We start from the raw sequence: 15,463 nt of genomic DNA, 5'->3' as shown, positions 1-15,463 counted from the left end.
GACATGGAGTGAGGTTACTTATAATGTCCTTGGTTTTCTTGGTCTCCCTAAGACAAAGGCATTTGCTAAGAGTGGGGGAAGGGGTTGGGTGGACTCACTGAAAATGGGATGTAGCCAGAGACATTTGAGGTTTATACGTATTACCAAAGGCTCCCTGAACCTGTAATGATTGGAACATCAGTCAACGCCCTTGTTAGGAGCAGAGACTTTACAGCCTAGGAGAAGGAGCATAGTGACGTTTCCTGACGTCTTACTATGCAACATTTCAAATATGAAATAGATCTACAACTAACTTTTCACTTGCTTTACATTATGCCTGTCAGGGTAATGATTTGAAGTGTGTCTTTTATTATCAGATTTCAAATACGTAAGCATGAAGGATACTTCACAGATTCACCATTGGTTTCAACAGTTGTTGACTGTGGCCAGTCCTGCCCACCTAGCATAGCCTTCTGCTTTCTCATAGCCTCCACTGGGCTATTTAAAGGCAAGTGGAGGTGACGTGTTGGTGAATGGATTTGTCGGAGCATAGGAATGCAATTTGGTCATGGGCCCTGGAGCAAGAAATGCTTTATGATCAAGCACAGCATCCCAGGTTGGCAGAGAGCGAAGAGACCAGGCAGGAATGGAGAAAGTAGAAGATGCTTGGATCAGGGGATTGAGTCAGGAAGATGGTCAAAGAATAGCAAGGATGGAACGAAAGGGCCAGGGAGTCAGAGGCGGCGGTGCTCAGCGACTACAGAGTGTAAACCACAGAAGCGAGCCCTTTCCCGGTGGAGGAAAAGGAGCTAGAGTGTAAAGACAAGGAGTGGGTGGGAAACATGACAAACAGCCAAGTTTGTTGGAAATGCGAAGGGCAAGGTGACAAGATGCTTCAGCTGAGGCAGCAGGGAAAGCGCTGGCGAGCCACGCTGCCTAGGCACGACCTCTGTGACCCGGAATAAGTTACTCTCAGGCCCTGTGCCTCAGTGTCCTCGTCTGTGAAGTGGGAGACAAGCATAGCGACAACCCCCTGCGGGTGTTAAAAATATGAAATATATTCCATTGAAACATGAAAAGTGTGTCCAGACAGTACATGGCACATCAAAAGCACTCAAAAATGCTAAGTATTGCGCTAAGTATTGTCAGGGGAGTTTCTCATAGATAATGATGTCAGCCACGCTGGTGACAAGATTTGCATGGAGACACTACAGGGATGAGATGAGGGGAAGAGAGGGGACCAGGGAAGCTCATGTTTTGTGTGTTGACAAAGGCTTACGGTAAAATCTATTGTTTGTTCTCTAACTTTTTTTCATTTTCTTCTTTCTTTCTTTTTTAAAAGATGTATTATGTATACAGTGCTCTGTACTGCATGTACGCCTGCGCACCAGAAGAGGGCACTAGACCACATTATACATGGTTGTGAGCTACCATGTGGTTGCTGGGAAATAAACTCAGGACCTTTGGAGGAGCAGCCAGTGCTCTTAACCTCTGAGCCATCTCTCAGTTTCTGTTCTCAAACTTTTATCATCACTGATATAGTTAGAAGGCTTTTGTTATCAAAGCAAGACCAAACCCAGTTTTAAAATTATTTGGCTTGCCAAGCCTTTGAGGTTGCCTTTACATCTCTGTACGGGTCTGTCTAGTATGGTATGTTTTGTTAAAATGGCTTCAGATTCAGAGTTTGAAGAAATCCTAATATAAGATGTATGCATAAAGATGGGCTGTGTTTTTGTTTTTGTTTTTGTTTTTTAAAGCACGGCTTTTATAGTAGTTGGTAAAGGCGCCTACTTACTTTGGGTTTAGACACAGACATTGTTCTATTTTAAAAGTAAATCATTTCCAAAGTACACGAATTATACTCCGGTTTTGAGGAAACTTCTTTTGGAGCTGTTTAAAGAAAGAGGAAACAGTTTAAAAGCCAAGGATATTCCTCTGTAAATATATGTTTCCAAATTTAATTAAACGGAGGCACATCGTGCCAAATGAAACTTTTTTGTTGTCGTTGTTCCTCCAGGAGCGTTCTAAATCCATCAGAACATTAGTGGCAAGGACATTTGCTTAAACCAGAGCTTCCAATGCCGAAAGGCTAGCTGGCTTTGTGGGTTTAAAGGAGGCCATGTATTTGATTCTTTATATAGTGAGGAAGGAAGCATTTATTGCAGTTAGTATTATATTTTAATTTATGAGTTGTCTCAATGGGCCAAACGATAGCTGAGAGGTGCACAATAATCCTATGTTGTGACAGGGTACGTAGGTAAGTCACTTGCCTGAGGACACCAGAGAGTGACTGTGTGTGTGTGTCTGTGTCTGTGTCTATGTGTGTGTCTATGTCTATGTGTGTGTCTGTGTGTGTGTCTGTCTCTCTCTCTCTCTCTGTGTCTGTCTGTCTGTCTCTCTCTGTGTATCTGTGTGTGTGTGCGTGTGTGTGTGTGTGTGTGTGTGTGTGTGTGTGTGTGTGCACAAAATATTCTGGAAGGGGAATAAGAGGGCTTCATCTTAGGCTCGCCCACTGGTGGGAATAGGTTTCTTCATGTTCTCATAGAATAGAGGATGTAGTGGGGTCTGTCTGGTCTAGACCTTCAGTGCCTATGCCAGACTTAGCAACACTAGTGCAGGTTGGAACTCACAGAGCTACAAAGGCCACCAAGTTCTGATCTCACAATAACTCATCTAGACAAATGATAGCCTCCTCAGCAAAGACTGTGAGCTCCTGCAGGAGGAGGCTGTGCCTAGTGCCTGTCAGCTTCTCCAGTTCACCTCTGGCTCTGCACAGTCAAAGGCGACATCCAAACTCTGTCTCTGTTACTTAACATTTAGGCCAGTGGTCCTCAATCTTCCTAATGCTGCGACCCTTTGCTACAGTTCCTTATATTGTGGTGACCCCCTAACCATAAAATTATTTTCATTGCGACTTCATAACTGCAGCTTTGCCGTTGTTATGGATCACAATGTAAATATCTGATTTGCAGAATATGTGATATGTAACCCCTGTGAAAAGGCCATTTGACCTCCCCCAAGGGGGTTGAGACCGACAGGTTTGGAACCTCTGTTCTAGTTGGAAGTGTTGCATGTGATACACAGCAGACTCTCAGGGAGTGTTACATGGTGCACTGTAGAGCAGTCTGTGCGATTCTATCAGCCGCCATCATGGGCAAATCTTGGGCAGCTTTTGAGCAGTCTGCTTGGGATGTCACTTCCGGCTTGAGCAAACTAGACACCCATAGGACCTCACAGAGATTGTATAAACTATACGTTTTCCAAGCTTCGAACCACATTTTAATCCACTGAAATACAATTTCAGGTGAAACATGGCTACTCTAAGAGAGTCTGGTGCAAGCTCATTGGAAAGATCTTGTATTATTTTCGTAGTCAAGAGGACAAGGTACGTACACATCTTAGTATCCCAGTCAGAGGAAGACTTTCACTTTGTGGTAGCCTGAAAGCTTTACCTTTTGGCTTTTCTGTTGTTAGGCAAGCCTTTAGAACTTTAGGTGAACTTGGAGTTACAATTAGTACTGAGGTAATAAGCTGCTTGGCCTTTACGTTTTAGCTCAGTAACTAGTACTTTCTAAGCACTGAGAGAATACCACCTCACTATACTCCACTAACCTTCGCTTTGCCTCGATTCCCAGTGTTCTGACAGATTAGATGAAGCCAGGAGATGTGAACAGCTAGGAAGGATGACCGAGGAAAAGGAAGCCGGGCCGATGGGTCCTCGGATGCCTGGATACCACTTACCTGCCATCTGCTTGCTATCTGCTCTTCCTGTTATGTCCTGTCTGCTCATTTTAAAACTAATGTCCCTGTCACTCTCAGGAACTCAAGTTACCTTCACCTTAAAAGTAGGAAGATGGGCTGTCTACCAAAAGTGAAATGGCTACATGCCATTGTGGGCACTCAGTCACCTGGGTATTACTGTAACTACATGGACTTAGCCAACACAGATGCCTCACTTGTATAAACTGATGATTCCAGACCCATAGAACCAGCCTGTGGATGGTTAGTTAATGACCCTAGATTTGGTTCCGTGACCATGTTGGTCAGTTATTTCCCTGATCCCTTTGCACAGGATGTACTCTCAGGTCTACAGCTGTATTGTTCTTGGCATTGCTGATTGCAGCCAATGGAAAGGATGCGCTCGTAGCAAGGGAAGAGCTTGCAAAGCGATGCTGCCTGAAGCTTTAAGTCTAAGCACAGTGCAAAGCAGCACCCAGCATCCCCTGTTAACCCAACAGTCAGGAAAGTGGACACTCAAATTTTGATCTAAAATTGTGGGCACATGTGACTTTTAGGAAGGCTCCAATAAGTGAATTTATGTTTAGAAGAGTTGAGGGAATAGGGGTCAGGGACATGCTCCTAGTGACCCCTTCCTCTGGACACGTCCCACTTCCTGAAGTTACAGAAGCTCTAGAAATGGCATACCATCTGGGGACCAAACCACAACACATGGGTCCTTGGGGATAATACTTCATATCCAAACCAGAGCATACAGTTAACCCTCTGATGCAAAAATGACTATTAAATATTGAGGTGATGAAGACTAGGAATTCATAGACTTGCTGTGACTTTTTCTACCTTTCTTTTCCCCCCACAAAAGTGAAGATACAAACACACACACACACATAAAATAAAAATGTTTTTTAAAAAAAGAATGTCATAAAATACATTTCACATAGAAGTTACTGTTTAGTTAGTCATTACTTATTAACCAGATAGATGTTACCTCAGGAAGGTCTCGCTTTTCACTGGATCCTAAAGGAAGTCAAAGTGCAACCATGGGAATAGTTGTGACAATATTCCAGGCAGATGGAGCACCAGATGCAAAGGCCCCAAGGCAGGAGCATGCCTGCTATGTTTAGAAAGAGTGAGGTCAGTGTGACTGGACTGCAACTCTTTAGGAAATGAACCAGTGGGAGGTGACGTAAGAGATATGGTAGGGGCTAATCCGTACGGAGCCTCGGAGGTCAAAGGAAAGATGCCAGCTTTTTTAGGGAGATGAAATTTTGCCTGTGTTGGCAGAGTTTTCAGTAGGCCTGAAACCAACGTGGGCCAGATTATAGGCAAAAGGTATACAAATTTATTGAACGTAAGTTGTCTAGCAGACACGAGGCTTTGTCAGGAGTTGAAGACTCATAAGCACCTGGACCAAGGGCAGTAACTTGGGAAGACAGGGGAAGGCCCGGGGACAGGCTGTTGTAGTCACCGGGCGAAGTGCCTAGCAGGCCAGGCCAGGCAAGAGTTTCTGTGTCAGCTCTCCAGGGCCTCAGTTTCCCATCTCCATTTAAAGAATATTGTTTTCAGCCTATTACCAAAAGAGCATCTTCCATATGGGAAGTTTTATCCCCTACCTTGAAAGAAAAAAAGGGGAGGGAGATCAGGATGCACCCTCACACGTGTGCAAAGAGATGTCTTTTGGTATGCCATATTCTGTTGATGCTATGAGTCAGGACACGGCTGCAGGATTTTGAGCAGAGCCAGCACACAGTCCTACCCTGTCTGACAGGAACACGGAGCTTCTATTTTAGGAACAGACTGAAGGGGACAAGGAAGATACTAATTAGGAGACTGTTGGGCTAATCCAGTCCAGAGACAGCTGTGGCTGGGAGAGGCGACGGCCCTGATCAGAAGAGACCGTATTTTTCTGACGGTCTTGATGGAATTTATGTCACGGAAAGAACAGAGTCAGGGATGCTGTCAAGGTTTTTGGCCCAGGCTTTAGGAAAGATGAAGTCACCGAGTGCCCTGAGGAAGGCTGGGAGGAGCAGGTGGTTGAGGTAGGCTGGTCGAAGGGAGTCTGGGATGCTGTAAGACGTCCAAGTTCGGATCCTGAGTTTGGCATTTGGGAGTAGCTAACGGATGCTGGGACTAAAGCCATGAGTGTGGATGAGATCACCCTCCGTGTGTGGAGGTGGTCAGGACAAGGGAGTCCGAGCACAGAGCCCTGGTATGCATCGTGGAAAAGGGATGATAGCACACGTCCTTGTGGTTAGAATGGTTTTTTTATTTCTCAAAGAATTGTAGCCAGGCATGGTGGTGTATGCCTGTAATCCCAGTACTCAGGAAGCTGACACAGGGAGATGACTGCAGCAGCGAGGCAGAGTCTCAACACCCTCCGCCACCCCCACCCCCCCCAAAAAAGTAATTTCTGCATTTGCAAACCTGGCCAAGTATTTTAGAAGCTATAAACCTGACGAATGCTCTGCAATGACTAACGTGGAAGACAGTTTGTGTTAGTCAGTAAAAGAATAGATACACTTTAACAAAACGACCCGTAGGGAGGTTTTCTTACGCTTTAAATTGCAACGGAAAGTGCCGCTGCCTCTCCCAGGGAGGTGTGACTCGCTTTGATAAGTGGTCCAGGAACACTAGACACCCGTGGGGGTCTGAGGTAGCCTCTGCGCCAGCTGCCTGGTCTTTTGATCTACAAGCAATATGGAGCCCACTGCTACACTTTACCGTTTGCTCCACCAGCTCACCCAAATCACTCATCAGCTCCAGGATGGAAGCTGGACCCAATGTGCATTTGCGCTGAAATATAAACTGTATTCTTGCGCAAGGAGTTGGTCATTTGAGTCCGTTCTTGTTATTCTTGTCCTCCAACGTTAAATGTCCAGTGTTCCCTTGGTTGCTTTACATCGCAGTTAGGGTTTCTGCTGGTGGCCGTTATGTTTGTAACAAAGTGGATATTGGATCTCACTGAGGTACTCGCTTTTCAAAGCATGCCTTTTAAAAGGAAAAGGACCATTATAACTTTCTCCAAGGAAAAGACTGAGACATCACTTGCCTTACCACCACTAACCTTTGCTGCAGTTTCCTCTAGGTCAGATCAAACTCTGGGAGGCTAAGGTGGAGGAGGTGGACAGGTCCTGTGACTCAGATGAAGACTATGAAGCCAGTGGGCGCTGTCTGTTATCCACCCATTACACCATCGTCATCCACCCCAAAGACCAAGGCCCAACTTACCTGCTGATCGGATCCAAACATGAGAAGGTATTTAACATCTTCTTGGTTGGTCTGAAGGGATTCAGGCGTTGTACTTCAGGTACGGCTACTTTCAAGCCAATTTTATGAAAATAAGAACAGATTTTGGATGGGCTGGAGAGATGGCTCAGTGGTTAAGAGCACTGACTGCGCTTCCAGAGGTTCTGAGTTCAATTCCCAGTAACCACATGGTGGCTCACAACCATCTATAATGTATACATAATAATAAATAAATCTTTAAAAAAAAAAAAAAAAAAAGAACAGATTTTGGGGGGGGGGTGCAGTGGAGGCCCTTCAATCTCTGTTTTCTGAGATTCTCTACTTCTCTGGAGAAAGCCTCATCTAAACATGCCATCTGTTAACCTATTGACAAAAATTGTGTTGAGATAAAAATTAATGGTGACAGTGAGGGACAAAAGGACTTTATGTTTAAAAAGTGTGACCGTCACAGGCTGGACATTTTTGGTGAATGTAAGGCCTCTAACATTATTTAGTTATTTTTATCAAAAACTTTGGCTTAGAAACAACAAAAAATGAATAATTATATTTGCTGTATGATGTCTATAACTGGGTATGATATAAGGAGAGTCACAATTTGATTGGAAAGAAGTGAATTGTACATTTATTTTATGTAGTATTATATGTTTGTTATATTTTGATGAAATTGGCTTCTAAGAAAACCATTAATTTTTCATTTTGCACAATTGTCAAAAATTAACTTCAGGATAAATTTAAAGAGCTAAAAGAATTTCATGAAGTTTTTCTTTAAAAAGCTTGTATCTGGGTCAAAAGTGCTTTCTAAAAAAAAATACACATGCTAGTTGTGGTGGCACATACTCAGGAGACAGAGGCAAGCAGATCTCTGTGAGTTCGAGGCCAGCCTGGTCCACAAAGTGAGTCCAGGACAGCCAGGGTTAAACAGAAAAACCCTGTCTCAAAAAATCAAAAAGAAAAAAAGGAAGAAAAAGAAAAATACACAGTGCAAGAAATTACAGTGGCAGTGGTTTATAAACTTGACTTTAAGACTTTAAAATCCAGGACTTAGGGCTGGAGAGATGGTTCAGCGGTTAAGAGCACTGGTTGCTCTTCCAGAGGACCCAAGTTCAATTCCCAGCACTCACGTGACAGTTCACAACTGTCTGTAATGCCAGTTCTAGGAGAACTCACACAGACATACATGCAGGCAAAACATGAATGCACATAAAATAAAAATAAATATTTTTTTAAAAGAAAAAATATTCAGACTCAGCAGCTAAGAACTTGCTGCTCTTACACAGGACCCACTTTTGGTTCTCAGCACACACAGAGGCTCACAGCCCTCACAGCCATCCATAACTCCAGTTCCGGGGGCTCCGATGCCCTCTCCTAGGCTCCAAGGGCGTGAGGCATGCATGTGGTTCACATAAATAAATGCAAGCAAAACACTTATGCACATAAAAACGTAATTTTTAAAAATTAAAATCTATCATATCAAATAAGATCATAAATGCAACTAGAACACACAGAGAAACCATGTCTCAAAAAATCAAAAACAAACAAAAAAACAAACAAACTCCTTGATTTTATCATGCTTTTCTAAGCATGTGTAGAATATAGTGAAAAGTGAGGAACAGTGTGAGCATGGCTCAGGAGAGCGAGCCCTCCTTGGCAGTTGCAAGCTTGAGGACCCCAGTTTGATCCCTAGAACCCACATGGTAGAAAGAGATAATCAACTCCCTCAAGTTGTCCTCTGACCTCCACATGCATGCACCCCCCCGACACACACACATACACACATTAAAATGTACAAATTAAAAATTAAAGGAAGTGCTTTCTTTTCTGTCTCAAAGTTTGCTTTTGTTGCTGTTGCTGTTGTCCTTTTGGTTTGTTTTTGTTTGTTTGGTTGGTTGGTTTTTACTGTTTTCGGCGAGTTTTTCCTTCTCTTCAGATCAATAGGACGTCTTGGCTAACATTCTGTTACCATGTTTTCTTTTGAAGGACACTTGGCTTTATCATCTCACTGTTGCGGCTGGAAGTAACAATGTAAATGTTGGATCTGAATTTGAACAACTGGTTTGCAAGCTGCTAAATATAGAGGGAGAGCCTTGTAAGTTCAAAACACATAGACTTCCGAGTTCACGAAAGTGGGTCTCAAACCCTTAGCCTTATGGGGGTTTTCACATGGCGGCTACTCTTCCCCTCGCTCTTCCTCTAATGGGCCAGAATTCTTAGTTCAAGAGCATCAGCATCTTCCACGTCCTGTCCTATCTCGTCGCCCCCTCAGCCTCTGTTTACCTTGCTCCTTTTGTCTGGTGTGCCCCACCCTTGGTGTCTGTCTCTAACGTGATGAAACCTAGGTTAGCCTTAGAAGATGCCTCAGCTAGTCCACTCCAGTGTAGAGTCTGAATCTCAAAAGGTACTCCATCAGTGTTGAAGTTAAGTCCCAATTCACTTGGCCATTTAACACTTTTATAACATTTGTAGCTTTGTATTGATATTAATTTTCTTCCAGCCATAGTGTATTGTTGCATTTCTTATTGCTGTGGTCAAATACTTGACAAGCAGCTAAGTTTCTAAGTTAAGTAGGAAGCTGAGGTAGGAGGAGTTAATTTGGGCTTGCAGTTTGAGGGGATACAGTCTACTGTGGTGGGGAAGGCACTGTGGCAGGAGTAAGAGGTGGCTGACATATCACTTACTTTCTCCTTTTTATTCACTCCAGGACCCCAGCCTGTGGAATAGTGAGGTCCAGTATTCAGGGTGGGTCTTCCCTTCTCTGTTAAGCTATCTGGAAATGCCTCACAGGCATGCCCAGAGGCATCGTTCCAAACCCTGTCCCCTTGAGGTTCAAGATCAGCTGTCATAGAAGGTTTTCCGTTGAGACTCTAGATTCTGTTCTGTGTTTTCTGTACGTTACATCTGTACTGACCAATATTTAGCAGTGATAGGAAACAGTCTTGAGCCTGCCACATGCTCAGAGTCCCCTGCCACTGATCTCCATGCCCAGCTATACTGCAGGAATTTAATAAGTACTGGTTTCAGGAACGACGCCGTGTTCCTTTTTGTCTTCGTATCTCCTCCTCTTTGGCTTCTCTCTCGATCTTTCCCAAGATCCTTGTTAAAGTTACCTTCCTAGCTGGTTCACTACCCACTGGCATGTGTGAGTAACACGCTGCTGAGTAGACTTGGGACAGCTGAGCCGGTTAGGACTCAACTTTTCTGTATTCACAGCCTCCAGAAGGAAACATGAGGGCTGCAGGGGGCTGGGGGCGAGGGAGGTTTTAGTTTGGTTTTGTTTTTTTTTTTTTTTTTTTGGTTTTTTTTCCTGACCCTTGGGAGACAATGAGCCACGCCTGAATGAGTTGGTTGCTGAAGGGTCAAGCTAACAGCCAGGAGTGGGAATCCTCTCACTCTGCTCATGTGCCCTTCTGTGTTCAGCCTCCCAGATATGGAGACACCCCATGCTGTGTCACAGCAAAGAAGGGATCCTGTCCCCTCTGACCACACTGCCTTCAGAAGAGCTCTGCAGACAGAAGCCATTAAGTTATTTAAGGTAATACTGTTGGCAAGTCTCGTGATTAACTGAATGTAATCATCCGTGTTATAAAGTTTGGCTCTAAGAAAATTCAAGCTGTGATGATGATGATGGTGATGGATGTTGTTGTGGATGATGGTAGTGGTTGGTGATGATGGTGGTGGTGGTGGTGATGACGATGAGGATGATGGTGATGGTGATGGTGATTGATGGTGGTGGTGGTGGTGATGATGATGATAATGATGGTAAGATGGTGGTGGTGGTGATGATGGTGAAGATTGGTGGTGGTGGTGGTGGTGATGATGATGGAGATGAGCACTCTGCCACTGAGCTATATCCCCCAGCCTCACTGTCTTTTGAGGAACATGTAGAATGATGTTTCATCAGGATGCTACGTACTTTGTGTAGTAAAGGAAAATGGGCATTTTGACGGCAAAGGAAAGTGTTAAATAGACCCAATCTGAACTTTGAGATGAAGTGACTAAAATGAATGACTGACTGGGCAAGGTAAACATGTGTTTTAAAGCTCTGTTATTAGAGAACATAGCGCAATCATTGTGTCTTCCAGAAGAAGTGACCCCTTTGCCATTATAAAATGACCCTCTTTATCTTTGACAAAGTCCTTTTGCTCTGAGCCTGCCTGGCCTGCTATTACAGTAGCCACTCTAGTTTTTTGGTTTTTTTTTTTTTTAAGTTATCACAATACATCTTTTTCATTGTCTTAAATAAAAACTATTGCTAAAAAGAAAAATAGAATGGCTGTGATTTGTGCCAAATCAACCCGATCGTTTCTCACCTCGACCATGTTCTCTTCCATTCAGACATGCCAGCTTTTCATAAACGCTGCGGTCGACTCCCCTGCCATCGACTACCATATCTCTCTAGCTCAGAGCGCTTTGCAGGTCTGCCTGACGCATCCCGAGCTACAGAATGAAATTTGCTGTCAGCTTATTAAGCAGACCAGACGGAGACAGCCGCAGAATCAGCCAGGACCACTGCAGGTGCATATGGGTGCAATTTAAAGTCATGCCTTCTGATCAGAAGAAGGATGCACATTTGAGTATAGACATTTGAAAACACAAAGAGTGTGATATGCTGATGAATATCCTTTTGATTTGTCTATCAGGTCCTTGTATGTAAGTGTGTAAATACCTATCTATTATATACTCCCAGTTTTTCACACTGGAGTTAGAGTGTGCATATTACCTTCTAGAACCATAGAATATAATCATTTTCCCCATGTCATTAACCATGCCTCAGAAACTAAAACTTAAGTTTTTAAAAAAGATTATTTATTTATTTATTATGTATGAGTGCTCTGCCTGCATGTACACCTGCAGTCCAGAAAAGGGCATCAGATCTCATTATAGATGGTTGTGAGCCACCATGTGGTTGCTGAGAATTGAACTCAGGACCCCTGGAAGAGCAGTCAGCGCTCTTAACCTCTGAGCCATGGGGACTAGAGAGATTGTTAAGAGTATACACTACTCTTCCAGAGGACTGGAGTTCAGTTCCCAGCACCCAGATCAGGCAGCTCACAACCAGCTGCAATAGCTTTGGAAGCTGAAGCACAGAATCTCTTGCTTTTCTCCACTTGCTCCGTCAGCTGTGATTAAATGAACTCTCCCTGTTCAACAGTGAGTGAGCAACACCCCCGCCCTGTTCTGCAGATGCGTGGAGCCTTGCAGTGCTCTCCACCTGGCACCTTGCACCTGGCACTCTTGCAGTGCTCTCCACCTGGCACCTGGCACTCTTGCAGTGCTCTCCACCTGGCACCTGACACTCTTACAGTGCTCTCCACCTGGCACCTGACACTCTTACAGTGCTCTCCACCTGGCACCTGACACTCTTACAGTGCTCTCCACCTTGCACCTGGCACTGTCCCTCTTGCATCCCTTTCTTCCTTCCCAGCACCTTGTGTTACAATCCATCCAAAACTGCATCTTCCCAGTGAGTCTTACCTTAATGCCCCAACCCATTACCTCCATGTTATAAAAAAGTAATTCATGATATTAGGGTCTACTATAATTTGCTGAGGGTTTTATATAAACTTTTCCTATTAGATTAGGCTTCTCAAGGTCAAGACCCATTCTTCCCACCTTTTTATGTAAGATTTTAAAAGATATTGGCACTATATTTGTTTAATGAGGAAAAATACATACAAAAGAACATATGAAGGAGAACACTGGTGGGGAAAAATCACATATGAACCTGTTGCCAAAATAAATCTTTGATATTTTATACTTGCCCTTTATACGTGTATGTATACTGTATAGGTGGGGTTGGAGTATACAACTTTTATTTTTACTTTTTTACTATTTTGTAATCTGCCTTCAAAGTTATATGCCAGTGGATACGTAAAAATATAAAGGAACAAAAGAGAGTGAAGTCCCTAATCTTTGTGTGTGATGTCAAAAAGAGCTACTGAATCTATCAGAAAACGTTAGTGCTGCAGTTGCAGATAGTAGGTACAACTGGGTGGTTCATGGATGTAACCCTGGGTCGAATCGTTATGCTTTTAATTTAATGCAAATGCTCTGAAGAGGCTATGTGGAAGGGACAAGCTGTGAGCGGTAAGAGAGTCTCTCGTTCTCCCACCCTCTGCCAGGCGCCCTGCTCTGATGCGTCTGTGCGGCTGCTGTGGTCTCTAATGAGCGGTCCTTCTCCTTACCCAGGGCTGGCAGCTCTTGGCACTCTGCGTGGGGCTCTTCCTTCCTCACCACCCTTTCCTGTGGCTCCTCCAGCTCCATCTAAAAAGGAACGCGGACTCCAGGTATGCGGAACACTAGCTGAACTGTTTATGTGACCTCGGCTGTCTACGGTAAATCATAAGTATTTAATAACCTGCTGGGTATAGTCTCCAGAGACTGAGTGAAGCAAATATTGGGATAGGAAAGCTTCCGTTATCCTTTATGTAGAGCCTGGAAAACATTGCATTTGTTATGTTAAATATCTTATGCATGATTGCTAGGGAAGCGAGAAGCTCTGACAAAGAACATTTTTAAGTGAAAAGACCGTGTGCATTGCAAGTACGAGTGACTTGGCACTCGTGGGTAAAAGCTATTTTGCTTTCTTAGTTTCTCCTTTTACTGTTCTTATCTGAACTGGATTCTTTTGGTGGAAGTCCTCTTTTCTCATGCTCTTCCTTAGTTTTAAAATAGTATTCAGATTGCTTTGATTTTTTTTAATTCTCTTGAAAAAGATATTTAAAATCCGATTATTAAAATGACCTTTTTAGACTGGGGTCTAAAGCAGTTGACCAAGGCTTTTCCAGGTTCATCCTGTCAGCCGAGGGAGGGTTAGGTGAGGTGTTTTGGTTTGCTTGATTGATGGCGCTTGGGATCAAACCCCGGGCCTTGCGAATGCTCGGCGAGCGCTCTACCGGGCCCAAGAGGCTCCTGTGCTAAATAGACATTAATAATAGCACAAACAACCGCATACAAGGAAACAACAAACCGCTCAGGACAACAGGAAAACACTCCTCAGCCCATAATACACCCTAGAGAAGCTGTGACCAAGGTCATGCGACTTCAGTACCTGAAGAGCCGCTGACAAAGGGGGACACCATCGAGTCTGTCTTGAAAGCACTTGAGTATACATGTATTCAGAAATGTTCGTTTCTTTAAACAAAATAAAACTTGTGTGTTTAGTTTTATGCTGTGTATGAAGAAGGGCAGATACATTCTTGAGCCCACTTGTGTATTTATGTACTTGAATGGCTTCGCTTGGTGTACTGTCTACATGATAGGCATTTTGTATGAAGGCATTTTTCTTACTTTGTTTAACAGTGAAATAAGCTGGATGCTCTTCAAAAAAGAATGTTGGGAAACCGTGAGTTGTGATTTAGAAGGGCTCTGCATGAGGCCCGGAGGTCAATGTGAGAGCTCTGCCCTGTAGCTTCATTATAACATATTATTCTTTAGACATTGTCCTCTTTCAATGTGTTAGCATTGATTATATATTGAGTGTATAATTACTGGCAATTTAAAATTCAGCTTGTGATTACAGCAATGCAGAAAGATGAAAAAAAAAATGTCATAGGGATGTTTGAGTCAATTGCAAAATTAGAGAAACTGACGTCCGGTAACATTCAAACAGTTTGATATTAACTGTGAAAGTTGCACGTGTTAGACTGTCTTAATTAAATTTATTCTTAGATTTTTATCCGAAGTTTTGCATTACAGGACAGAATTTGGGAAATATGCCATTTACTGCCAGCGGTGTGTGGAAAGAACGCAACAAAATGGAGACCGAGAGGCCAGACCCTCGAGGATGGAGATCCTCTCCACTCTCCTTCGGAACCCTTACCGTCATTCGCTGCCCTTCAGCATTCCCGTGCACTTCATGAATGGGGTCTATCAGGTGAGCTCACATGCGAAGAGACCAGCCAAGTCCGAAGACAGATTGTCGCTAAAAACAAATGATCCCCCATCGGTGAGCCTGCAGCGTACTGAAACTGTGACTGATAGAGCCCAGGCACACTTCTCATCCATCTTGGGGTCTTCAGATCTTAGGAATTACCTGGTAACACATCCATAGGCTCTTCCAGTTCTCTGGTCCAGATGTTCGTTTGTTACCCATAAGAATCAAAGCTAGCAGTTACTCTTTGTGCCTATATACCTTTCATCCCGAGTTCCATGCCTAGACCCCACGCTCACAAGTTCTCTGTCTGCCACTCAACTTGGTGTGACACATCACACACACACACACACACACACACACACACACACACACACACATACACACACCAAATAAAACAAACATTTTAAAATTTTATTTAAAATAATAAAAATAAATAAATACATATAATAATAATAAACAAATAAATAATAAAAACAAATACATAAAGGTGTTCATTTATGTAAAGGACTGTGTTTTCTTTCATGTGCATATTGACTACCTATTGTCCTGCATTTCTTACCTTACTTCCAATGGATCGACCTAATTAATGTCTCTACACATGTTCAGGGCTGTCAAACGATCAGTCCT

The 15,463-nt window shown here is 43.4% G+C and overlaps 1 protein-coding gene across 1 annotated transcript in view; it reads left to right on the top strand.

The window, feature by feature from the left end:
- The window catches only part of Plekhh2 (pleckstrin homology, MyTH4 and FERM domain containing H2), an 85,716-nt gene that overhangs the window by 49,269 nt on the left and 20,984 nt on the right, over positions 1–15,463 (top strand). Inside the window, 8 exon segments of the mRNA XM_051161158.1 lie at positions 3,284–3,364; positions 6,793–6,972; positions 8,941–9,049; positions 10,378–10,457; positions 10,460–10,492; positions 11,296–11,475; positions 13,150–13,247; positions 14,659–14,836. Coding sequence (XP_051017115.1) covers positions 3,284–3,364; positions 6,793–6,972; positions 8,941–9,049; positions 10,378–10,457; positions 10,460–10,492; positions 11,296–11,475; positions 13,150–13,247; positions 14,659–14,836 — 939 coding nt within the window.

The sequence above is a fragment of the Acomys russatus genome, chromosome 1, assembly GCF_903995435.1.
Source record: "Acomys russatus chromosome 1, mAcoRus1.1, whole genome shotgun sequence".
NCBI classification, from domain to species: domain Eukaryota; kingdom Metazoa; phylum Chordata; class Mammalia; order Rodentia; family Muridae; genus Acomys; species Acomys russatus.
The sequence above is the reverse complement of the archived record's forward strand: the minus strand, read 5'-3'. Positions and strand labels throughout refer to the sequence as shown.